Below are 27,397 nucleotides of genomic sequence, written 5' to 3'. Positions count from 1 at the left end.
TGTTTTTGTTTTAAATACTTGAAGCACAGTGGACTCATCGAGAGGATTTAGTACTGCTATAATGAACTGATGCAGTAGGTGGCAGTAATACACCAATAAGGATGCCAGATGCCATTAAACGCCATCGAAGAAGAAGAAGAAGAAGAAGCAGCAGTCCAGCAGTGTGTGTGTGTTGACGTTTATGCTGAGCTGATTGTGTTTTAGTGGTTTTAGTTTTAGCCATAAACTTCAATAACGTCTGTACAGTCTGCTTTTAAAGGTGAGCAGAACTCTCTTTTATTTTTGCAGGTTTTCAGTGTAGACGGTAAGGTTTCGACACTATAGTATGACATACATTTTTTTAAAGCTATGTGTAGTTATGTTGCTTTTTCCTAAAAGTATGTTCTGCGCTCAGCTAGCGTTAGCGGCAAAGTTTTTTTTAACGTCTTTGCTGCTTCATTTGTACATTTTTCTGTCTCCAGTATAATAATGGCCAATATACGATATTACGTGTAGGAGTTGAGGATAGTGAATTCCACTTCAGTCGTCCGGGCAAGAATTCCGAAGGTCCAAATGTCAGGGCTGACATTCATGCCAAAAGTATTAATAGGAGGGCGTTGAGTCCTGCTGACCAATCACTGCAGACTTACAAAACCTTCGGACTTTAACCCCAAATTACAATTCCATATTATTTAATTTTAGTCTACAGTAGTTATTAATCTTTTAATTTTTAATATGTTTTATAGTTTTTTTTCCCCTGTTTCTGTCAAACAGGTGAAAACTAACAACTCCCACACAAACAAAACTAAAAAAGTTGGGAATAAGATTCAGGATACACCACCAGATAAAGATGCATCTGATTTCAAATGACTGATTCTGTATGAATCCTCCAGTCAAATCCTGTAAACTACTGTGCATCTTCTTTTACAGTAAAAGACGTTTTGTACCTTTAGAACAAGTCCTGAAAATGCAATACATCTGTCATAAATTGTTAAAAAGATATGACTTACTGAATTTGGCACCTTTTTCTGTACAACTTGTTTTTATCCCTTGGCACCCCGATGGACATAGAAATGCCTTTCATCTGCTGTACTTTTAGGTTTTCGTAGATTTGAGACAAGTTTACCAAATTTGCAGCAGGGATGCATCCCTTGAAGGTCTAGATCAAGTTAGTTGATGAGCGACCTTGATCAAATATTGACAATCACTGAGCCAAAACTAATGTCTGTGTGCGATGAACTCTACTCTCAATAACCTAAGGATTTCTAACAGGCTGAGCAAATGTGCAGCAAACATGCCTCTCTTCAACTCTAGGGCAACTTTAACCTAATTTTGATGTTCAGAAGAGCAACAAAAACAGAATCTGTAATTTAAAAAACACAAAACAGTCCATCTTGGGTCTTTAATCCACATGTGCCCACGTTCAGCACTGACAGGTCCATAAGAGGTATGACTTCCAATCATTGGTGCAACAGGCATAGCATCCTGATGTCAGTCCGACACCCTCAGGTGCAGGTCCAGGATCTGTCAAAGTTTTCGTCAGTGCTTCAGACAGAGAGAAAAACAGCAGGATCAGCTGGTCGGAAGTAACTACACCGGCATTAGTTTACCAGCAGTCAATCAACAGGGAAGCAGAGAGGATGACTGTGCATCTGGAAAGTATTCATAGCGCTTCACTTTTTCCACATTTTGTAATGTTATAGCCTTATTCCAAAATGGGTGAACTTTTTTTTCTCAAAATTCTACACACAATACCCCACAATGACTGTGTGTGTGTGGTGGGGGGGCTTTTTTGAGATTTTTAGCAAATAAAAAAAAAAAATTAAGAAATCACGTGTACATAAGTATTCATAGCTTTTGCCATGAAGCTCAAAATTGAGCTCTGGTGCATCCTGTTTCCAGTGATCATCCTTGAGCTGTTTCTACAGATTAATTGGAGTCCACCTGGAGAAAATTCAGTTGACTGGACATGATTTGGAAAGGCACACACCTGTCTACATATAAGGTCCCACAGTTGATAGTGCATGTCAGAGCACAAACCAAGCATGAAGTCAAAGGAATTGTCTGTAGACCTCTGAGACAGGATTTTCTCAAGACACAAATCTGGGGAAGGGTACAGAAACATTTCTGCTGCTTTGAAGGTACCACTGAGCACAGTGACCTCCATCAACCGTAAATGGAAGAAGTTCGGATCCACCAGGGCTCTTTCTAGAGCTGGCCGCCTCTCTAAACTGAGCGATCACAGGAAAAGGGCCTTAGTCAGGGAGGTGACTAATAACCTGATGGTCACTCTGTCAGAGCTCCAGCATTCCTCTATGGAGAGAGGAAAATGTTCCAGAAGGACAACCATCTCTGTAGGAATCCACCAATCAGGCCTGTATGGTAGAGTGGCCAGACAGAAGCCACTCCTTAGTAAAAGGCACATGGCAGCCCACCTGGAGTTTGCCAAAAGGCGCCTGAAGGACTCTGAGACCATGAGAAACAAAATTCTCTGGTCTGATGAGACAAAGATTGAACTCTTTGGTGTGAATGCCAGGCCACATATTTAGTGGAAACCAGGCACCATCACTCACTTGACCATCACTAGGTCAAGTGAAGCATGGTGGTTGGCAGCATCATACTGTGGGAATGTTTTTCAGTGACAGGAACTAGGGAAAGATGAATGCAGCAATGTACAGAGACGTCCCGGATGAAAACTTGCTTGAGAGCGCTCTTGACCTCTGTCTGGGGTGAAAATTCATCTTTCAGCAGGACAGTGACAAGCTTGTGCCAAGCTTGTGGCATCATATTCAAGAAGATTTGAGGCTGTAATTGCTACTAAAGTGAGGTGCTATGAATGCTTTCTGGATGTACTGTAGTAAGGTGGTCGCCGACAGCGAGACTTGTTTCACTAATGGACCCAGATTTAATAACTTTTCAAATAAATAACGGGTTTACTAAATTGAGAGCAATGATACATCTCTTGAAGGTCTCGGTCATGTTTGATGATGAGTGACCTTGACCAGGTATTGAACATCACAGAGCCAAAACTAGTCTGACACGCTGTACTCCTTATAACTTTTCATAGATTTGAGGCAAGTTTGCAGAAGGGATTTATCCTTTGAAGGTCTAGATCAAGTTCATTGATGAGTGACCTTGACCAAATATTGAAGGTCATGGAGTCAAAATTAGTGTATAGGCTATGTGTGATGAAGGCTGCATTCTCAAGAACTTTCCAAGGGTTTCTGACAGACTCAGTAAAAGTGCAGCAAACATACTTCAAGCTGTAGGCCAACTTTAATGATGACTGACCTTTGAAGGTCATAGGGCCCAAAATATCTGCAACACTGTACTCCAAATAACCTCTCAAAGAAATAACACAGACATACCAAATTAGGAACAAGGATACATCTCTTGAAGGTCTAGGTCAGGTTCAATGATGAATGGCCTTCACCTACTTTTTGAAGGTCACAGAGTTAAAAATTGTCCATGTGCGCTCATGGGATTTCATTTGCAGTAAGGATGCGTCCCTTGAAGATTTGGGTCAGGTTCCTACTCTAGCTCTCTGTAGCCGCCGTGTCCTTTTTTCCTCAAACATCCACACCTTTTCCAAATCAATAAAACCATGACTTGCACACAAATTGCTCCTGGTTGCCTTTCTTCTCTGAATGTAGTCTCCCCAGTAAAACTTGTAAACTAATCTCGACAGGTATCATTACACTGCATTGTTACATTTTCTTTATTATGACATGGCTGCATGAAAATATTGTCCATTCACAATGACACACATTTCTGTGATGGGGACGCAAGGCCTTTGTCACAATAGCACATTTTTACACTAAAATCAGTGTCACATCCCATTTTTAAAACCTAAATATTTCCAAATGTAATACAGATGTAAGGCTGAAAGTTTGTGTGGTGTTTACTGAGAAAAATGTTTCTGTGAAGGCTCTCAGTTGTCCAGGTGGTTTCCATAGTAGAGAAGCTTGAATCTTCGACTGGACTGGGTTGCTTGACACAAGGATGTTTCCCTTCTAATCACAGAAGCTTCCTCAGCTAAATTTCTTGCTCTCGTAGTCTGACTTCTGTCTTGACTCTTGTAGAGAAGAACAAACAGAAGCCAGCAAAAGCTGGAGTTTTAAACCTAACAAGACCCCTCCTACTGAGAGGCAGACTGCTATTGGCACTGACTAACAATTGCTCTAATTAGCACTTATTGTACTCTAGTTAGCACCCTCCTAATGACAGGGCAGCTGTCCCTCCTAATGATGGGACTGACGCCTCTCCTGACAGCATGAATGACTCATTACCATGAACAAAAGTCAAATTGCTTTGACCTGAGTATCCCATTGTAAACAGGGGACAAAGCGTGTCTCAGACCCTCTCCCCGGTTAAGGCTGGGTTTCGACTGTTTCACACACAAAGCTTCCTTCACTCCTCTCTCAAACCATTTCTTTTCTCTGGCTAAAATTTTAACTTCCTTGTCCTCAAATGTGTGGTTAGTCTTTAAGGTGGAGATGAACTGCAAACTGAGGTCCGCCGGCGCCCTCTCTGCGGTGCTGGTATAGCCTTTTGTGCAACAGCTGCTTCGTCTCACCTATGTAGTGTTCGTTACAGTTTTCCTGACATCTGATGGAATACACTACATTGCTCTGTTTGTAACTAGGGATCCTGTCCTTAGGGTGAACTCATTTCTGTCTTGAGGTGTTAACAGGTTTAAATTAAACTGACAAAATCCCAGTTTACTTTAAACAGAGAGGGCGCTGGCAGACCTCAGTCTGCAGTTCATCTCCACCTTAAAGACACTGCATTATTTTTGGGGGTAGAGTTGGTAAGGTTAGACCTTACCCATGTGAAGCTCCTTGAGGCAGCAGTGTTGCTGTGATTTGGCACTATACAAATAAATTCAGGTGAACTATAACAGAGATATAACAGTATCATCCATGTGCTCTTCCTCCATCTGTGATCCTCTCTTCCTTTTTCAGTTAGTTTGAAGACTGGTTTGCTATTGGCGAGCAAAAATAATGTTCTTGCCGTGCTTTTCAGCAGCACAGTGACTGACAGGTTGAAAAACAGACTAGTACCTTTTTAATTCTATAACCACAGAAATCAGATGATTTGGGAAGTTACTGGTCATCTACTGTACAGCATCTGGTGTTTTGCAAGTTTTAATTTAAGATACTGTCGCTAATCCCAACATCAAGGCTTTCTCCCACACCTGCTCCTGTTTGCACAATGTGTGTTAAATGGTGCATAACGAGAACACTCTCTCCTTTCCAGATAACTGTGTTTTATCCACAGTTTGTCCAGCTGTTTTTTTTCCTCTTCTCTCTCAAAGTCTGAGCCTCTGAATGTCCTACCTTTTACTTTTTTTTTTATCTCAGTACAGGTGTGTATATACGCCAGTGCTGTGCCGTGTATGTGCTAGCAGCACATTGTCCAACATGGCTGTGACATCACAACTGCTCCGAGGCTTGCCCCGTACCAAGGTCTTGGCTTCCAGTTTGTTACCGTGTCAACACCAGTTTCAGAGTGGCTCATTTAGTCACTGTCGTGCTTCAAGGCGACCGTCCCATATGTGGTTGAGTCAGCACAACTCAAGAAGCTACGAGACAACGTCAGTGCTGTACAGCTACATCCTCTCTCCTCAACAGGTCAACTCCATCCTGAAAGCCAATGAGTACAACTTCAAGGTTTGTGGACTTGGAAACAAAAGTACTTTTTGCCTTTTCACTCTCTTGTGCATCTCTCAGCAGTGAAACCGTCATGTCTGTGCGCTGTGGTTCTAGGTGCCAGAGTTTGATGGAAAGAACTTGTCTTCAGTGATGGGTTTTGAGAGTAATCACCTGCCAGCCAATGCGCCTATAGAGGACCGCCGCAGTGTAGCCACATGCCTGCAGACACGGGGAATGCTGCTGAGTGTGTTTGATGGCCACGCTGGCTGTGCCTGCGCCCAGGTGCGACTGTTCTCCTACTGTATACCGCATGACATTTTAACAAACTGTTCTTCAGATAATGTTCTTTCTCAAGGAGATTTTAATTAAACGTTTCCCAACAGCTATGAACGACTGTATAAAACAAAAAGAATGAAATTGAAATTAGTAGATGGTAGTTTGAAGGAATAGCCAGAATTATTTGATACTATCTTAAATTTGCACCATACAGGTTAGGAAGAAGTGCCAGGATTCTGTAATTAGAACACATTTTGTTGTCGAGTTGTCCAGTCTAAATCCTTTTCATTTACTTTGATTGCCTATTTGGTCATTTTGGAAGTGTTTATATTATTTCTGCTGCCAGTAGGGTGCATGTACATCCCCTTGTAAGTACTATGTAGCTCTGAGCATTCATTCATTTTCTATACCTGCTTACTCCAATCAAGGATTACAGGAAAGCTGGAGCCTATCCCAGCATTCATAGGGCGAGGGGCGGGGTACACCCTGACAGGAAGCCAGTCTCACAGTGTAATCAAATTCTTCGTTATACTTTATACGATACAAGTCTTACATAGTAATACCTTTTTTCATAAGTGAAAACGTTGATTCCTGACAAAAAATTTGCACAATAAAGTTAATTTGTGCAGCCTTGAAAAATGGTTGTTGTAAGCTTGATGTGATGTAGTGTCTACTCACATTATACAGTGGGTAGCAATGGTTAGTTTTCTTCACCATACATGTTACTGCTGCATGCATTATAAAATCTTAATTTAGAAACTGCAAAATTTAGACTTTAAGTTAACAAATGGACTATTTCTTCAAAATCTGCTTTAAACTACAAGTGCTACTTCTTTGTCCTCCTGGGTTATTCCATCTCGAGTCACCCAGAGGCTCCTAGGCCACCCCTCAGTTCTGCTCTGTCAGTTTGAAATGTTATTCCTTACAAAGTTATAGTGAGATGCCAAATATTGTCTGTATCTTAGAAACATTTGAAGCTACAGCCTTTGGAAATTTTTGTGAATTTTTCACATATTGTGAAAATGGTGTTTTCTGCCAAATTTGCACCTTAATAATGAGCTCCCTATATGCCTCACAGCTTTGAAATTGCTCATGCCAGGCTATCTTTTGGTGTAGAGTTTGGAAATGTTGGCAGTTTTGTTGTATCTAGTGTGATCTGCCTTATACTAAGGCCTCAAAATGGTAGAAACCCAAAATTTTACATGTCATTCGTATCATTGATTAGTTCAAAATCAAAGAAATATACTAGCTATGGCTAGAGAATTTTTTGTATGAGTTTGTGATATAATGGAACATATTACACATTTAAATGATACACAAGGTTGTTTAACAACATTTATAGTTGTTGAAAAAAAATGATAATCTTGAAAAAGTGACAAATATGCAAATTTTCTTCACCCCAGATGCCAATGTGGACAGTTGACTATCATATTCATATTTTTACCATATACTCTTATATATCTCAATATGATATTGTGCAAATATGGTATTGTTATTGAGCTTCCTTCTTGTCATTATAAACATGACACATTGCCTATTTTGGGTGGATATGGACATCTTGGGATGAGGTCACTTCATATTGAATATTGAGAAACACCTTGGTTACGTCACTAGAAATTGGGAAAACCATAATAGCCATATGCCCATTATGTTTAAAAATAGACAAAAATGGCAAAATACCTATTTTAAGAGAATTAAGTCATGCTGGGATTAGGTCGCTGAACATTGGGCAATACTTCATACTTGTAACCACACATTTACCCACATGATGTCATGTGCTGTGAAGAAACAAACAGATACATACTGCTGTCAGCAAACAGCAATGCAAGGAATACCAAACTTGCCTTTATTTCTGTAAACCAGTGTAAAACAATAAATATATCACTCAAAATCAATTTACAAAGTAAATAAGAGATGTTTTACTAACTCTTTTAACAAGAAAGATATTCAAACTATGTATCTATATAATCATTGTAAATGTGAAGTGTGATTTCAAAATCTGAACAGTAAAATCAGTTGAGAGTAAGGTTTTTTTTTTTTTTTTGTTTTTTCTTTCCAAATTTCATATTTGTTATCATGATTCTGCCAAAAAAATATTGTTGGGACTACATTCTGATTTGAAGACAAAATCACACAAAGGAAGCTCAATAACAACACCATATTTGCAGCATACACAGTAAAATCACCAGTGTAAAACTAACACTGCCAGTGTACATATGGTTCCACTTTGACCAGAGTAGGACCATATGTACACTGGTAGTGTTAATTTAACACTGGGGATTTTACTGTGTATCATCTTGACATATGTAAGAACATATGGTAAAAATATGATAGTCAACTGTCCACACTGGCACTTCGGGTGATGAAAATCGGTATATTTCGACACTTTTTTAAAATGAGCATTTTTTTTTCAACAACTATAAATTTTGTTAAAACAACCTGGCATATCATTCAAATGTGTAGATATGTTCCGTTCTATCACAAACCATCATGCAAAACATTCTATAGCCATAGCTGGTATATTTCTTTGATTTTGAACTAATCAAAGATACGAACAACATGTACAATTTTGAGTTTTCTACCATTTTGAGGCTTTTGTGGAAGGCAGATTACACTAGATACACCAAAACCACCACAATTTCTCAACTCTACACCAAAAGGTAGCCTGGCATAAGCAGTTTCAAAGCTGTGAGGCATATAGGGAGTTCATTATTAATGTGCAAGGTTGGAAGAAAACACCATTTTCATGATATGTGAAAAATTCACAAAAATTTCCAAAGGCTGTAACTTCAAACGTTTTCAAGATACAGACCTAATATTTGGCATTTCACCCTAACTTTGGAATGTGATTAACATAAAATTGACAGAATAAAGCTAAGGGGTGACCTGGGAATTTATTTCAAAATTGGGTGATTTCAGATGCAATGACTCTCATTTATCTTGTTGCATAATGGCACCCACTATTTCCTCTTGCAGGCACTGAGTGAGCGGTTATTTTACTACATTGCAGTATCACTGCTGCCACATGACACCCTGTGTGAGCTGGAGTCAGCAGTGGAGGCTGGCAGGGCCCTCAGCCCCATACTGCAGTGGCACAAACACCCAAATGACTACTTCAGCAGGGAGGCTCAGAGTCTCTACTTCAACAGCCTTCGAACATACTGGCAGGAGTTAATCGACCTCACCAGGTGAGAATTGGGAAGGGTAGCAGAGTACACACAATAAGGTCAAAAAGCACACCTGGACTGACAGAAGCAGGCTTTATTATTAGCTTTAGATGCATCCAAAACAGATGCTACTACTAAAATAGCAATAGCAATAATCAGGGCTGTGAAAACTCAGCGGATCCGCAAAATTCCGTGGATTTCTCATGGGGAGGAGGGGGGTGTTAGTGTTGTACTCTGTAATTGTGATCATCACTGAGTTTTTAAAATGTCTTTCGCAAAAAGTTCTTTTTTTGTTTTGTCTTTTTTTTTGTGTGTCTTTTGTTTTCTACATTGTACAAGTTTTATAAATCCACGGACACTGATCTGTGTGTTACAGATACAAATCAGTTTCCTCGGATCCGCGGAACTCGATGCCACGCAAAGCCTGGCTGTTACAGCAGTTGTTGTAAAGTGGGACTGGTTGGTTGCTGCGGTGACACTGTGGCTCCTGCGAGACGCTTAAGCTAAATGTAGCATGTGGACATTGCAAACTTTTAGAGCTCTCAAGTTTTTAAAAGAAGAATTTTGCAGCCTGTCTGTGTCACAGAGCACTGTCGGACAGAGGAAAGATGGCAGAAAAGATGGTTTGAAAAAGTCTGAGGGCAAGAATCCGTGGAATTGTCGCTGCCTTCATCAACACACCTGAAAAAACGGGAAAAACGAGCTGTGCCCTCATTAAACACGGTAAGAATTTTTCTTTCTGGAAAATAAACATTGTGCTGTTCAAACAGGATTTTAGATAAGATTCTGTGACTTTTCTTTCATTAATCTAGGCTTTCTTTCATTGCAAAAAAAGATTGTGGCTTTGAATAATAGATTTACATGAATTTGCAAGAATGTAAATGAGTTTTTATTAATGTAGACTTTTTCATGGGAAAAAGACACTGGCTTTGAGTGGATTTACACAAGAATATGTGGCTTTTTTACAATAAGGTATGTTATTAATATTTTACTGTGATTTTCAAAATATTCTACAAGCTTTAGCTGTGGTTTTTGAAATGCTGTAACAGTCTTTTCAGTCTTCATAAATTTTGTGTAGTTTAACTGTTCTGAGTTAATGCATAATTTGGTTTACAATTAAAAGGAAAATCTTTCCAGGTCCTACTTCCACGTCATATTCTGTTATTTCAACATTATCATTGACAGTTCAAATGAAAGGTTGAATATAGGATCATTTAAATGTGCACTAGTTTTGACATTTTTCTTTCTTCCAGGAGACGCTGAAAATATATCATTAGATTTAAAAAAATTAGTTTGGTTTCTGGGGTTATGCCCCCCAGACCCCCTTCACATTTTCCTCGGATTTCACAATTTTCATTTCACAGCCCTGAAATAATAGTAAAATTCTTTCATTCCTGCTTTAAAGGAATGTTAAAATGTTTTTGTTCTTTTATGTTAACCTGGATTCCGATTCCTCATTTCATTGTTTGCATACATCAACGCAGACCTGTGTATCTTTTTCCCAGTGGTGCTGTTGGTTTGTAGCTTATTCTGCATCCTGCTGTGTCTGTTTTCAGTCCAGGTGATGTTCCTGACACTCAGGAGGCGTTGCGTAACGCCTTCAAGAGGCTGGACAATGACATTTCCCTGGAGGCTCAGGTAGAATTTATATCTCAGGCTATGGGCAAATACAAATACTGTATGTGGGATATGATGCTTATGGTGATGTTAATGTGTGTGAGCAGACTCATTTATACTCTATAACGATATACAACCCCTGGCAAAAATTATGGAATCACCGGCCTCGGAGGATGTTCATTCAGTTGTTTAATTTTGTAGAAAAAAAGCAGATCATAGACATGACACAAAACTAAAGTCATTTCAAATGGCAACTTTCTGGCTTTAAGAAACACTAAGAAATCAGGGAAAAAAAATTGTGGCAGTCAGTAACGGTTACTTTTTTAGACCAAGCAGAGGGGAAAAAAAAATATGGAATCACTCAATTCTGAGGAAAAAATTATGGAATCATGAAAAACAAAAGAACGCTGCAACACATCACTAGTATTTTGTTGCACCACCTCTGGCTTTTATAACAGCTTGCAGTCTCTGAGGCATGGACTTAATGAGTGACAAACAGTACTCTTCATCAATCTGGCTCCAACTTTCTGTGATCGCTGTTGCCAGATCAGCTTTGCAGGTTGGAGCCTTGTCATGGACCATTTTCTTCAACTTCCACCAAAGATTTTCAATTGGATTAAGATCCGGACTATTTGCAGGCCATGACATTGACCCTATGTGTCTTTTTGCAAGGAATGTTTTCACAGATTTTGCTCTATGGCAAGATGCATTATCATCTTGAAAAATGATTTCATCATCTCCAAACATCCTTTCAATTGATGGGATAAGAAAAGTGTCCAAAATAGCAACGTAAACTTATGCATTTATTAATGATGTAATGGCAGCCATCTCCCCAGTGCCTTTACCTGACATGCAGCCCCATATCATCAATGACTGTGGAAATTTACATGTTCTCTTCAGGCAGTCATCTTTATAAATCTCATTGGAACGGCACCAAACAAAAGTTCCAGCATCATCACCTTGCCCAATGCAAATTTGAGATTCATCACTGAATATGACTTTCATCCAGTCATCCACAGTCCACGATTGCTTTTCCTTAGCCCATTGTAACCTTGTTTTTTTCTGTTTAGGTGTTAATGACGGCTTTCGTTTAGTTTTTCTGTATGTAAATCCCATTTCCTTTAGGCGGTTTCTTACAGTTCGGTCACAGACATTGACTGCAGTTTCCTCCCATTCATTCCTCATTTGTTTTGTTGTGCATTTTTGATTTTTGAGACATACTGCTTTAAGTTTTCTGTCTTGACACTTTGATGTCTTCCTTGGTCTACCAGTATGTTTGCCTTTAACAACCTTCCCATGTTGTTTGTATTTGGTCCAGAGTTTAGACACAGCTGACTGTGAACAACCAGCATCTTTTGCAACATTGCATGATGATTTACCCTCTTTTAAGAGTTTGATAATCCTCTCCTTTGTTTCAATTGACATCTCTCGTGTTGGAGCCATGATTCATGTCCGTCCACTTGGTGCAACAGCTCTCCAAGGTGTGATGACTCCTTTTTAGATGCAGACTAATGAGCAGATGTGATTTGATGCAGGTGTTAGTTTTGGAGATGAAAATTTACAGGGTGATTCCATAATTTATTCCTCAGAATTGAGTGAGTCCATATTTTTGTCCCTCTGCTTGGTCTAAAAAAGTAACCGTTACCGACTGCCACAATTATTTTTCCTGATTTCTTATAGTGTTTCTTAAAGCCAGAAAGTTGCCATTTGAAATGATTTTGGTTTTGTGTCATGTCTGTGATCTGCTTTTTTTCTACAAAATTAAACAACTGAATGAACATCCTCCGAGGCCGGTGATTCTATAATTATTGCCAGGGGTTGTATAGTTGACTCAGTTTTCCAGATATCCCCACGTTTCTGTTTATTCATTTATTAGTTTTTTGTTTCTTGGTTTTGTCAACCAATATTTTTTTCATTTATATTTTTATGTCAATATTAATTAATAGCAGACCTTTGGATTGTCATAAGGGCCTTTACTGAACAATAATTGATCAATAAAATATTACTTTTGAGTGTTCTAATTATGTTAAAGCTAGTATTACCAACAGTGAGAAAGTTAGAATTTCATTTTTAGAAAACAAGTGTTTGAAGGTTGAGTGTAGTCTCCAACATGTTCCTACGAGTATTTTGGGACATAACTGCCCACAGTTTAGATAATGTACATTTCTGGAATTTGTTTATAGTACACTGCTGAAAACAAAAAGCAGTTAGTTGTTTTTGCTTTTCCCTCATTCATAAACTCAAAAATTCTCATTCTGGTGTTGGTTTTTCCTTCCCACTGTAGCCAAGTGCTTGCTCACAGGGGGTCGTTTTGACCGTTGGGGTTTTACATAATTATTGTATGGCCTTGCCTTACAATATAAAGCGCCTTGGGGCAACTGTTTGTTGTGATTTGGCGCTATATAAAAAAAACTGATTGAAATTGATTGATTGGTGTGTCTGGAGCTCAGATTCCCAAATAATAAGTCCTATTAAGGATATTATAATATTGTTCTATTTCTACACTAATGCAGAAGTTCTGATTTTATAACTGACATCCAGGCAAAAGATGCAGAGCAGTCATATGTATTTATAGATTAATTTTTTTGTGTTCAGCTGTATCACTGGACTTTGACTTGGACTTTTTAACTGGCAGTGAAACCCAGAATTTCTAAGCAGTACAAAATGTAGAATTACTGTAAAACAAGGATTTGGTTTTCAAAATGCAACAGTATACATATTAGACTCACTTTGGTAAAAAAAAAAAAGGCCTTGATAGGACAAGAGGTCCCCCACCTCTCACCACGCTGTCATCACTGCACATTTGATACTAAGACCAACGGCTGGGTAGTTAACCAAAAATGTATTGAAGCCGAAAGTTAGAACCTCTCACCAACCTAATCTTGCTCATCACTCATCTTCAACCACTTTTTCGGGTTCGGGTCGTGGGGGCCACAGCTCCAGCAGGGGACCCCAGACTTCCCTCACCCATGCCACATTGACCACCTCTGACTGGGGGATCCCGAGGTGTTCCCAGGCCAGTGTGGAGATATAATCTCTCCACCTAGTCCTGGGTCTTCCCCAGGGTCTCCTCCCAGATGGACGTGCCTGGAACACCTCCCTTGGGAGGCGCCTAGGAGGCATCCTTTCCAGATGCCTGAACCACCTCAGCTGGTTCCTTTCAATGAGAAGGAGCAGCGACTCTACTCCGAGCCTCCCATGGATGACCAAACTTCTCACCCTATCTCTAAGGGAGACACCAGCCACCCTCCCGAGGAAGTCCATTTCAGCCGCTTGTACCCACAGTCTAGTTCTTTCAGTCATGACCATAGGTGAGAGTAGGCACGAAGATTGACCAGTAGATTGAGAGCTCCGCCTTTTGGGTCAGCTCTTTTCGTCACAACAGTATGGGAGAGCGAATGTAATACCTCCCCTGCTGTGCTGATTCTCCGGCCACGCTCCATCGTCCCCTCACTTGTGAACAAGACCCCGAGGTACTTGAACTCTTTCACTTGGGGCAAGGCAGGATTCCCTACCCGGAGTAGGCAGTCCATCAGTTTCCTGCTGAGAACCATGGCCTCAGATTTAGAGGTGCTGATCCTCATCCCAGCCACATCACACATCAAAATGTGCACTCTGATTTCTCTGTGCAGAGAACCTGCAGGCTGCGTCCTCACCTCCTCTTTGCCCCCTGCTGCGTGCACCTGACGCAGACATTCCCAAGTCATCACGACGCCACAGGAAGCAACTTGAAGCAGCCCCGGTGTGAAAGGGGCTTAACATCTGCTGTACGGTTTCTTTTGGCTATTGACATAACAATAGCAAGGCCACAGTTGGTCCATAGTTCATTTGTTTTGTCTTGATTCAGCAGTGGTGCCTTGAGTTGAATTTTCAAGTGAAAGGGGGGAGGGGGGAGTACTCATAAACCCTGAGAATTTCCAGTAATGGGGTGGGGTGCGAAATAAATGATCATCAATTGCAAGCAAACTTAAAAGCTTGAGATAATTGTGATATTGATTTGGAGTCAAGTTATTTGACTCTACTTAGGCCATAGCTATTTCCTGGGTAGTAGATATTGTATGCTATAATGACACAAAAAGGATAGCATAAACATTATGCTGGTTAGGTTGTTGATTTGCATGAATCCTTCTTATAGCCACAACTCCAGAATTCTTGATTAGAGACTTGAATATGCGTACCTAATCAAAGTGACCAGTGGGTGTTTATGATGCTAATGGGCAAACTGAATTTTTAGTAAAATCATAGTTTCCCAAAAACGTGATAAAACACAGTGCAAGTATATATTGTTGCATTAAGGAATGTAAAATCTAGAAAAGTGATGCTGGAGATGCTTTAGCTACCATCAGGAACATTATTATCTTCAGGAAGTGCACATCATGTGAACAGCAGGTCTGTTTGAAGATAGAATTTCATGGTGCACACAGTGTGTGCTACAGGTATTTACTGTTACATACGGTAAACAGTTGAACAGCAAAAACTTGATTTTCTAAGTCCAGGTTCACATACGGGTTAGTTTAGGACTGTACCATGCATGAAGATATTGAACATCACATTTGCACCATAGCAGCAGAGCAAACACATGAATGAGCCTCCACATTTACTGCTTATAAATGAGCTCAGGTGTCATTTTTCTTTCTCTCTCATTTAATCCACGTGCATGTACTGCGCAGAGGCTCAAAGTGATATTTTTCTATTCAGGTTGGTGACCCAAATGCTTTCTTGCACTACTGGGTTTTGAGAGTGGCTTTTTCTGGAGCAACAGCATGTGTGGCTTACGTCGACGGACCAGAGCTGTATGTATAATAAAAATGAACACGCATACACTTGTGATTTACTGTGCCAGTAGTCAGGAAAAAATGGCAAGATATGACCAGTCAGGCGTGGGATTGTGCACTGATGCCATACGTCACTGCGTCCACAATACCAGGAAACCATTTTGGGTTCTGGGTAGCAGTTACTCAGACAGATGACCAGTCCATCACCACATCTTGAATGTAGCCATCTATATGCTGCAGCCAAGTGACACATGGGCATCCCTTGGGTTTCACCAGTTGTTGGGGTCGTCACCAACGAATCGCCTGTGTGCCCAGAGAAATGTGTTACATGGTCAAAATGTTGTAGTTTACGTTCTCGTACAAATGCAAGTGATGATACTCATCTAAATCTCTAACAGTAACTGCTTGTTCAACATAAAGTCATTCCTACTGTACCCAAAGATCCTCTGACAATACCTCGTACCAAAGACATCGCCTTAGGTCACTTGATAGCATCCAAGTCTCACAACCATACAGTAAGACGGGAAGCACCAGGACCCTAATGACTTGGAGCTTCGTTCTCCTGCAGAAGTATTGCCAAACACCTCCTCCCAGTGACTTCATGATTCCATAAGCTGTTGTCAGGCATCTGAAGCTCACAGGGCTTTTCTCGAGCTCCCAAACACATGAACATCACTGGTGAGATAAGTGTCAAACTCTACAAGTTTGTACTTCACCGCATAATAAAGACTGAGACTAGGAAGTTATAGAAGTCCCGAATGTTACACTCGATCCAGGAAATTCACAAATCCAGACACTCATTCCTCACTGCGTTTCTCAAGTCCTGCAATCAGGGCATCCGTTGATTCCACAAAGGTCACAGCATCGTCCACAGTGTCAAGGTCAGAATGTTTCTCATTGATAAATGCATCTAACACAGAGGACATGCAAGGACTGAACAGAGCAGGAGCCACAACACAACACCACCCTGACAAAATCCAGAACTGACTAGAAAGAAGTCACAGACTCCACTTAGCTCCTACAGTACCTGTGTAGGAAACTGTGATAAAATTGTAAATAAGCTGATATTTTCTGATAGCCCTGCAATGTCTGATGTGCTTATGTTTTTTTTCTTTGCATTATACAGATTTATAGCCAATGCAGGAGATGCTCGGGCAGTGTTGGGGGTGCAGGAGGAAGATGGTTCATTCAGCGCTCTCACGCTCTCTAATGATCACAACGCCCAGAACGAGGAAGAGGTGGCTCGCATACGGGCTGAGCATCCTGCATCAGAGAGGAAAACGGTTATCAGACAGGTATAACCCCTCCCATTTTCTTTAATATTGTGGATTAAAAGTCTCTTATCCTTATTCTGTTTTTCGTTCCATAAGGATCGCTTGCTTGGCCTCCTCATGCCATTCCGTGCTTTTGGTGACGTAAAGTTCAAGTGGGGTATTGAGCTGCAGAAGCGTGTGTTGGAGTCTGGACCCGATCAGCTTCATGAAAATGAGCACACAAAGTTTATACCCCCCAACTATCACACGCCCCCATACCTGACCGCTGAGCCGGAGATCACATACCACAGACTGCGACAGCAGGATCGTTTCCTGGTGAGATTTCTCAGTAGAATTCACTTTTTACCGACCTCAGCTGTTAGCTGATGCTTGCACTTGTTGAGATGATGACCATTATGCCTGGTTGACCCAGTCATCCCCTTCTAGGAAGCCCAGACTATCGTGATGGGCATAAAGATAATCTTATCAGATATTCCTGCTGTGCGTGGTGTTTTGGAGTGCTCTAGTCTGCTCAGAAGGACGTCAGGACTGCTCAGACCTCAAATCGTGAATATTCAACATGGTGGTTTGTCTTGGCCTGATTTCCCAGCATGTGGGGTGTGCCCCAAGTACAAACGAGCACGCAGTCTGTTGAATGTGAGGTGTAGCCAATCACAAAGGGAGCTGACGGAAACACGGAGGGGAATCCAAAATTGTTTACTCTGGTCACGTTTGATCTGGAGAGGTTTTGCGAGATTTCCCGTCTGATGTGGGAATGTTCGTGAGTGAAATCTGTTCGTGTGTGGTGTGTTGTCTTTACCATGTGGCTGCACACTACACACTGTACAACTAAAACTGTTATGTCTGACATACATAGTCTGCACACTAGTAAACGAGCAAAATCTTGGTCCCAATCCAACAAAATTAATGCCTCGCAAATGTGAAGAAATCATGAAAAACTGTGGTTATACAACTAAATACTAGTTTAGTGATTCACAGGATTGCTAAAAAAGCAGTTTGAACATAATAGTTTTGAGCTTGTTGCGTCAAGCCCCCCCCCCCCCCACACACATACTTTACTCACTTGCATTTTAAGGGAGTGTCAGCTGTGACATTTGGCCATGTGGCACATTTCTCTGTGTATGATCCAGCACACTGGTGCCTGAGTGTTGAGGAGCCTGGCAGCTGGAAAGGGCACAGGGGACACCTACGGTTCACCTGCCTGTGGAAGATAGACATGGGGAAGGACCAATTGTCTGTGTGGGTGGTTGCCATCCAGGACCCATGGTGGTTTCATGATGTGTATGCAGTGACTCATGTTGTCATAGCAAACCTTAAGACCTGACTGACTTTAATGATATAGAATATGAAAGATGAGCCCAGAAAATAGAAGATATTTCAGCTGTCCTTGGTTTGTCTCTGTAGGTGATTGCATCTGACGGCCTCTGGGAAACGCTCCACAGACAAGACGTGGTTCGCATTGTGGGCGAGTACTTAACAGGCGTGCACCAGCGTCAGCCCCTCCAAGTGGGGGGCTACAAGGTCACCCTGGGACAGATGCAGGGTCTACTTGAAGAGAGGAAAGCCCGCCTGTCTTCAGCTTTCGAGGATCAGAACGCGGCGACCTACCTTATGCGTCACGCGGTGGGCAACAATGAGTTTGGCACAGTGGACCACGAGAGGCTGTCAAAAATGCTGTCGCTACCAGAGGAACTAGCCCGCATGTACCGCGATGACATCACCATAGTCATCGCGCAGTTCAACCCTCATGTGATCGCAGCACAGGAACAGGAGGAGGCGTCCTGAGCTGTACAGACACGAGCGTGAAATTATTTATGTAAAGGTTTCCGGCCATTTGTATGCAAACGAGACAAATTCCGTTCCTGAGCATAATCGGCATATTTAGGTTGCCCCGTGCAGCTGTCTTGCAGACTGCTCTGCAGGATGGACAAGGTGCTATTCAACTTCCTCACCTGCTGAGCAGCTCAGCGGGAATGAAATGATTCCAAAGAGGGTGAACGTGGGGGATTTTACAAGAGCAGCTTCTCTGGGTGAAGCTCTGATCTGCACTCTGGTAACACCACGCGCACTCGCTGCTGAGTGCTGATGTACAGACGAATGTATCTGTTTGTCCTACTCTCTCTCTCTCTCGATGATTATTCATAGTGTCAATGTGCGCACTTTATTAGACAGGAGATTCTGTTGGCTTTCACGCTGCTCCATAACATTGCATTTGAAATTAATGACTAACATTAATTAATTAATTAATTTTGTTGGCTGTTTGATGTTCATATAAACAGCGTAGCCCTTTGTACAATTGGAAGCATAAAAAAAGGCTGAAATATGGCATCAGATTGGTGCCAAAACATCTTCACAAGAAAATGTGAAAAATCAACCTCATTGTTTCATTTCAAACCCAGTGTGCTGGAGCACAAATATGGCCCAAAACCATCCAAATAATTACAGTTCTGACTGTACATACGCTGTCCATAAAGCTTGAAGGACCCACACTACAGGTCAGTAGGGGGTACTGATACAACTATATACAGCAAGCTCTTCTGTAACACTTGAGTACTGCTTATTTATTGAATAAAGTACAGATCTCTCTTCATCACTTCAGCGCTTCTTCTGAGTTTATTTTCAAACTTGTGTGTTTGAGATGTGTTCATCTAACTAAGGTAATGATTAGAAGACTTAAACCTTCAAAAAATACATTTTGCAAGAAGAAACCTTTGGTATGCTAAATTGCATTTTCTACATTTTTTAATACCCATTTGCTTGCATCTGTCTGGTGTGTGAACACTCAATTTATTTCCTTTGTTTCAGTTTATTTCCTTTATATAGCGCCAAATCACAACAGAGTTGCCTCAAGACACTTCACACAGGTAAGGTCTAACCTTTCCAAGCCCCAGAGCAACAGTGGTAAGGAAAAACTCCCTCTGAGGAAGAAACCTCAAGCAGACCAGACTCAAAGGGGTGACCCTCTGCTTGGGCCATGCTACAAACATAAATTACAGAAACAATTCACAGAACAATTCATGGACGAATATACAAGAATTGCTGTTGTTGCACAGGACAGGAGGGTCGCCAACACAAATACACTCTAGGTTAAATGACACTCCTCAGAGAATTCTTCACTGTGGTCATATGGGGACATTTTGGCTGCTGCCTAATTCTGCTATGAATTTAAAACTTCATTATGTAGTATTTGGTGTCATCTAGTGGTCACTTGTCATGATTTTGTTTCACCTTTTCACTTCTTTTTTGATGGGAGGATTCACACGAGAGCCCTGCATGGGAGTAATTTCTTCATCCTGCACCCGCTGAAATTCGGCCCATTACCTCCCGCAGTGTCTGTGTTAGACTCCAGCCAGTTCCCACAATGTGTATTTCCAGTTCTGCTCGCACAGCAATATACATGCATTGAGTTTGTCTCCTCCCGTCCCGCAGGAGAAAACGCATCATTGGGGCTGTTTGTTTTGTTTCCCAAAGATGGCTTCATATGTGGGTGATTCTTTAACTATGGGCACTATTGGCCTTGTAAATGTAATTTCCACCACACCATTGCCTTACAATATAAAGCGACTTGGGGCAACTGTTTGTTGTGATTTGGCGCTATATACATGTGCTCTGATGTCACTGTTTATCTCCATAGAAACTACCCAAACAATCTTTCATACAAACTGTTTAGGGACATTACAGTGTTGTGGTGGAAATTACGGCAATAGTGTGGGACAACTACATTTTGTTTAAAAAAAAAAATCAACAGTTGTATGACATTGAATACCCCAATTATGTTTTGATTATTTTACTGATATTTTATTCAGAGATATTTTAAAACATTAGAAAAAACGTTTCTTTACCATTCATTTTTATCATTGAAGATCAAGACTCTGGGTGTGGGACAAGCACAAAACGGCAATATTTGCATATAATGATGCTGAAAAAAGGTGAAAAAGTCATCATAGACTACTAGAACAAATTTCTCAACACACTTTCATTGTAAAGATAACTATAAAAGTGTGAAATTTCCCCTTTTTTCTGTTTTTCATACAATATGATCAAAGGATATAAGTGCCCGTAGTCTAAGAATCACCCATGTGTGGCATATTTGGGCATGCAGTGTTGCTACGGTAACTCCCACTGTGCCTGTGTACCTGCTCTGGTTTGCTGCTCTTCGTGGGTGCTGCTCTTGATAGAGACGTTCTATTTAAGCTGAAAGTAGCATGTGTTCACCGCAATAGCCAAATCGCTCACTCATAGACTCCTTTCAAACAGTTCTCCAGTCTGTGATTTTTGGAGGTGGTCCGAGCAGCAGTGACACCTTTATATTATGACACTGTACTCATGAGTTGACATGTAGTTAACATCGGTCTGACATTTAGAGGGTGAAAGGTGGATTTCAGAGTCCAGTTCTGTGTATGTGTGTATATGTAGTACATCATCTCTTGTTTATGACATAACTTGTTTGTGGCACTGATCACAGGGTCATGACTTCATTTATGCCTAAAAGATGGAAAAAAGTAAACTTGATGATTTCACAAAAATAACTCAATAGTTAACTTAATTTCTGCATAACAATTTGCACTAATGACGAACAGGAAATTTCCATTTAGGATATTTATGAAGCATCACTTTGCACTGTAGCTGACCTGTCAAATTGTACTGCAGAATCTTGTGAAAGGTGCAAGTTACATGTTAATGCTACAGTTTTATTTGTATTGTAAGACTTTAAGTGATTTTGGTGCACGTAAACTGTACGGCACCACATGAACGTGGGCAGATGAAGATTCTCAGTTCAGCTTTGCACCTCGTTCCCTACAGTTGTGTATGCATGTATGAGCAGTATCTTTCTTGTGTGATTTTTGTGTTGCTGCTGGTGTTTTTGTGGAACTGATGCAGGTCTGCTGGACCAGCTGCAGATTTCACTGGTTAGTTAGTCGTCCATACTTGGTACAGATCAGTGGGTTTAGTGTCACACTGACAAGCTTTTTGTTGACATGGGGCACACAACAGCCACTAGGTGGAGCTGCTGGGGCACAGTCAGGGAAGAAAAGATTCATGTGCACACATGCATACATCTGAAAATAGGATTATGAATTCAGTCATGTCAAGGCAGATACCTGCTTTAAAAATGATTTTAGAGACTTTAATTTAGGCAGTGTTTAAGCTAAAGATGGAAAAAGTCTTGTATATTTGCCTAAAGGATGGAGACGTGGCTTTGTAACTAATGGGTTGCTGGTTGAAGTGTCTAACAGATCATTTTGTGTGTAGTTTCACTGCATATTCTATGGACAAATAAGAATTAGATTTTTTTTTTTTTTTTTGTAAACTCTTTGCACAAAATAATTTTACACCCTAGATAAGGCCTGCCCATTTTGAGGCCTATGGGCCACATTTGGCCTAAAATGGCAACTGACCAATTCTGTGTAAGTGTATTTCTTTCTTATAATGAAATTTTTATTTTAGATTTAGGATCTTAATATTCTATAACTTATAATACATTAGTTGTAACTGCATGTATGGCTTTTTAAAAAAAAACATTAATTTTTTTTAGCCTGTGGACCTGTAGCCAGATTAATTTAAGGCCCTTCAAATGAAGGATTTTGGGCACCTGTGCTTTAGGTTGATGTTACGTGTCGTACCAATGCTTCGAAACGTGTCGAGCAATCCAGGAAGTGTTTCCACGATGTGCGTTTCGAGGCTTGTATCCTTTCATACTAGCTCCATGAAGCTTCATCTCACCATCACTACTTTAGGCCCTCAAGAAAGGATTTTAAAAGGAAAAGAACCTTAAAAACGTAGATGTGAAAAAGGTTAAACCTCAAGAAGGGCATAAACTGGTAAATATCACAATTCCAGAAAATGAAAAAAATACTAGATTTAATATAGCAGTAAGTACAATATAGTGTGTGTGTACAATGGATGTTGGTAACTACTTTCTTGACTCACACCATTCCAGTGGGGGTGGGGTGGATAGGTCATCTTCATATTAAAAGTGTGAGTGCGGTGAGTGATTTTATGTAGTAAGTTCAATATAAGTACATAATATAATTGTAAATACATTAAAAATACATGGATGACAAAAATTTAAATAACTGATTTCCATTATGGTCCATTTAAAAATCTAATGTGAAAATAGCAGTAAAAATAAAATAATAATACTAGTGTATGTATATAACAAGAAGAACTGAAACAATTTATAAATATATTAAGACAGTAAATTAACATTCAAAAAAAAAAATTACATAATTACCAGAAAATAAAAGGGTTGAGTTCTTCTTCTAAAAACTGTTGGGGTCTAAGATTCTAAAAACATTCTGAACTCACACGCCATTCCAACTCATTGTACAAGCATTGCTTCACTTATTACTATTATTATTTATTACCACCTTTTGAAAACTGTCACCTACCTATTTTATAAACACTACCCAATCTAGGCAGGGGTGGTTGCCAAGCAGTTCCATGTCCTTGTTTCCACAGTGGAAGGTTCTCGGTTGAAGGCCATACCTGCCCATTCTCCATGTAATGTAGAGTTGCATCAGGAAGGGTATAAATTTGTCCCAAATCAACGTACCGATCCACTTCTGATCTGCGGAGGTGACCCTGAGTGAAACCAGGGACGAGCAAATTAAGGGACTTAATGAAGTATATAAACCACGTACATTAGAGGGGTAGTAAATACGTAATATAGCTTCAATAGTAAATATACTCAACAAAAATATAAACGCAACACTTTTGGTTTTGCTCCCATTTTGTATGAGATGAACTCAAAGATCTAAAACTTTTTCCACATACACAATATCACCATTTCCCTCAAATATTGTTCACAAACCAGTCTAAATCTGTGATAGTGAGCACTTCTCCTTTGCTGAGATAATCCATCCCACCTCACAGGTGTGCCATATCAAGATGCTGATTAGACACCATGATTAGTGCACAGGTGTGCCTTAGACTGCCCACAATAAAAGGCCACTCTGAAAGGTGCAGTTTTGTTTTATTGGGGGGGATACCAGTCAGTATCTGGTGTGACCACCATTTGCCTCATGCAGTGCAACACATCTCCTTCGCATCATCCGTGAAGAGAACACCTCTCCAACGTGCCAAACGCCAGCGAATGTGAGCATTTGCCCACTCAAGTTGGTTACGACGACGAACTGGAGTCAGGTCGAGACCCCGATGAGGACGACGAGCATGCAGATGAGCTTCCCTGAGACGGTTTCTGACAGTTTGTACAGAAATTCTTTGGTTATGCAAACCGATTGTTTCAGCAGCTGTCCGAGTGGCTGGTCTTAGACGATCTTGGAGGTAAACATGCTGGATGTGGAGGTCCTGGGCTGGTGTGGTTACACGTGGTCTGCGGTTGTGAGGCCGGTTGGATGTACTGCCAAATTCTCTGAAACGACTTTGGAGACGGCTTATGGTAGAGACATGAACATTCAATACACGAGCAACAGCTCTGGTTGACATTCCTGCTGTCAGCATGCCAACTGCATGCTCCCTCAAATCTTGCGACATCTGTGGCATTGTGCTGTGTGATAAAACTGCACCTTTCAGAGTGGCCTTTTATTGTGGGCAGTCTAAGGCACACCTGTGCACTAATCATGGTGTCTAATCAGCATCTTGATATGGCACACCTGTGAGGTGGGATGGATTATCTCAGCAAAGGAGAAGTGCTCACTATCACAGATTTAGACTGGTTTATGAACAATATTTGAGGGAAATGGTGATATTGTGTATGTGGAAAAAGTTTTAGATCTTTGAGTTCATCTCATACAAAATGGGAGCAAAACCAAAAGTGTTGCGTTTATATTTTTGTTGAGTATAGTTTTAGTTTAAATATAACTTGCAGTACGGTGAATTAGTGGTTAGCACTGTTGCCTCACAGCAAGAAGGTCATGGGATCAATTCCCATCTGTGGCCTTTCTGTGTGGAGTTTGCATGTTCTCCCCGTGTTTGTGTGAGTGCCCTCCGGGTGCTCCGGCTTCCTCCCACATCTAAAGATATGCAGGTTAGGTGAACTAGAAACTTCATAATTGTCCATGTCTCCCTAAAAGACATCTCAATGGGACTAACCTGGTTAAATTTACAATAAATGTTTTGTCAGTAATTCATTTGGTGGTCATTTAATTATGTCCAAGTTTGTCTTTTTAAAAGACAAACTATCCGTTTGTCCTATTGTAGTACCGCATTTATTTTTTTAACAAGAGAATAAAAAGAACAGTGACTCATCCTGCCAGAAGTGGATAGTCAGCAATTTCCCGAAGCAACTGTTTAAAAAGAACCACACATGGTATACAAATAATGACTGTTTATGAGTGCAATGGTAAGAATATTTTATGAAGTGAAAGATGGAGCATTTCATCTTTCACTGAATTAAATATTCTTTCCCATTGCACAAATGAAAAAAAAAGTTGTTTAATATAACACCTAACAATCTAGTCTGTACCTGATACTGTGTGTTGATTTTGTCGTGTACAGACTGCCGTCTGCTTTCCTCAGTACAGCAAAAAATCAAAACAACTAGATCTGTTTTTTGTGTCATAAGAATGAGAACCGTCAATAAATCAAACCCCAACATGTTTGTTTTTAAGCTAAGGGCCATTGATGTTGGTGTGAGTGTGCGGTCGTTGCCACATGCACTGATGCAAAATGTATGGAACTAAATTTGCACTGTAAAAAGGACAAAATAGCAAATGGGATGAATGATCAGTATCATGTGATATACAAACCACCAATCAAATGACAAGGATCTATTTAGGCATTATATAATTCTGAGTAACCACATTCTGTGGCCTGTTACAACGCTGAGGGAGTCTGTCTGTGAACAAAGATGTATCCAGCAATGAATTACTTATAATACTATGATGATTGATCATCAACATGTACAGTCCCAAATCAGAAAAAAACTGGCACAATTTGCAAAATCATCCACAACTTTTTTTTTTCTCATCCAGGTGTGCAGATAATCTGGTGCCTTCAGTTTGACAGATTTACTTAATGCTTAATGTTTTCATTTGTTTCTTCTTCAGCACGGATGTTATTTCAGACCTCACTCATAAACGCATATGGAGGGACATCTGTTTATGGAATTTATTTACAGGTTTTTCCAGCTCAGAGGAATGAGCAATAAAAATGACTCCACATGATTAACAACATGACAGCGGACCACCCCAGTTCATCCAAGGACTTTGTGGGAACAGATAGTGAGTCTTAATTTGATCAGTCACTGGGGGTATAGTCATTGGGGCCTTTTATGCTTCCCTTTTTTGCCACAACTGTGGGAGAAAATAAAGCAGAAGTGGTGTGGAATGCTCTGACAAGGTGTTTCTGTTTCATGAGGAGAATGCTGCTGTCCACACGTCTGTCTTGGCAATGGCTGCCGTTCATGAATGTGGCTTCAAACTTGTTCCGCACGCACCTTATTCCTCTGATTTAGCTCCTTCGGACTTCCATCTCTTTCCAAACATGAAAAGGCATCTTGGTGGAACTCAATACAATACGAGTGAAGCGACGCACAGTGGCGCGAAGCTCTCTCATGGTAAAGGGAGTCCCAAACAGGAAGTGCCAAATTTTGAGTCCACAGTGAAACAGGAAATGTCAAATGTTGAACACTTCCTGGAGTGACAAAACATGACATCTCATGGGAATTTAGTGGCAATTTGAGACTGAAACAGGAAGTGCCAAATTTTGAGTCCACAGTAGGGTTGCCAACCGTCCCTTGAAAAACAGAATTGTCCCTTATTTGGAAATAAAAGTGTGCGTTCCGTATTTCTGTGAGAATCAAAAAGTCTGTAAAATGTCAATGGAATTGACTGGCGCTTTATATGGAAACCTACGGTAAATTTGATCCCAGCCTCTCTCCTGCTTTTCACCAATGAGCTGACAGACACGAGTTGACAATACAGAATCACTCTTATCTCATTGGTCGAGGGACATCTGCTCGCAAGAAGATACCGACGTCATGAGCCGACGACGGTCGCTAGACGACAATAACAAAGCAGCATGGCTGATATCTATACAGACACCGACACTGGCACTGCAGATATGCCTACGGACAGCAATGTCTGTAACGTCGTTACTACTCCTCCTAAAAAAAAAAAAACAAAGAAAAAAGAATGCAAAAATACAGGGGAGAATGAGAAAAGGAAATTGGCTGGGTGGAAAAGGTGCGCGACAACAGTATTGTTTGCTTTTCAGACTTTATTTTTTGCACTTTTTTTTACACTAAATGTGTAAATGTGCACTGTTACATTGTTTTGCACTGTTACATTGTTTTGGATTATGCAAATTTTCTATTGTTTTTTTTTTTTTTTTTTTGTTAATTTATACAATTTTAAGTTAAGCAATAGCACTACAGAGATTTATTTTTAAAGAAGACAGAATGCTCATATTTAAATTGTGAGTGAAAATTTATTTTGCACTAAAAATAAATTGCTAAATAATAATTTGTTTTCCACGTGTTCATATCAGAACAAACGCATGTATGCATCTACCTAAATTCAGGGTCAAGTCAACAGTCAAATGATTAAAAATCGTTTCACACAGACGCTGGGAAGGGTGAAGGCAATGGTCAGTCGGCCGGTCGGCCCTGGCGGTGAGGTGTCCCTTATTTATTTTTCAGAGAGTTGGCAACCCTAGTCCACAGTGAAACAGGAAATGTCAAATCTGTTTAC

General features: G+C 40.5%; 1 protein-coding gene across 3 annotated transcripts; it reads left to right on the top strand.

Annotated features, from left to right (window-relative positions):
• The first annotated feature begins 120 nt into the window (after positions 1-120).
• Positions 121-19,335, top strand: pdp1 (pyruvate dehyrogenase phosphatase catalytic subunit 1). 3 transcript variants are annotated; one of them, XM_034174881.1, is made up of 10 exons: positions 213-259; positions 933-936; positions 5,374-5,651; positions 5,748-5,915; positions 8,886-9,097; positions 10,633-10,714; positions 15,392-15,486; positions 16,595-16,763; positions 16,839-17,057; positions 18,147-19,335. In XM_034174881.1, exons 3-10 carry the CDS (start codon positions 5,403-5,405, stop codon positions 18,525-18,527), a joined length of 1,575 nt encoding a protein of 524 aa, XP_034030772.1. In that variant the 5' UTR covers positions 213-259; positions 933-936; positions 5,374-5,402; the 3' UTR covers positions 18,528-19,335. The 3 variants fall into 3 exon arrangements, with proteins under 3 accessions (XP_034030770.1, XP_034030771.1, XP_034030772.1); XM_034174879.1 differs by lacking the exon at positions 933-936 and having other exon boundaries at positions 121-259; positions 5,343-5,651; XM_034174880.1 differs by lacking the exon at positions 933-936 and having other exon boundaries at positions 169-259; positions 5,348-5,651.
• The last annotated feature ends 8,062 nt before the right edge of the window (positions 19,336-27,397 follow it).

This window comes from Thalassophryne amazonica, chromosome 7 (genome assembly GCF_902500255.1).
Source record: "Thalassophryne amazonica chromosome 7, fThaAma1.1, whole genome shotgun sequence".
NCBI classification, from domain to species: Eukaryota; Metazoa; Chordata; class Actinopteri; order Batrachoidiformes; family Batrachoididae; genus Thalassophryne; species Thalassophryne amazonica.
The sequence above is the reverse complement of the archived record's forward strand: the minus strand, read 5'-3'. Positions and strand labels throughout refer to the sequence as shown.

What these genes read in the sequence shown, in the direction of transcription:
- pdp1 (XM_034174879.1), top strand. Translation starts at nt 5,403, where the DNA reads ATGGCTGTGACATCACAACTGCTCCGAGGCTTGCCCCGTACCAAGGTC. An exon ending in ACATTTCCCTGGAGGCTCAG is followed by an intron (nt 10,715 to 15,391) that starts GTAGAATTTATA and finishes TTTTCTATTCAG; the next exon opens with GTTGGTGACCCAAATGCTTT. An exon ending in GGAAAACGGTTATCAGACAG is followed by an intron (nt 16,764 to 16,838) that starts GTATAACCCCTC and finishes TCGTTCCATAAG; the next exon opens with GATCGCTTGCTTGGCCTCCT.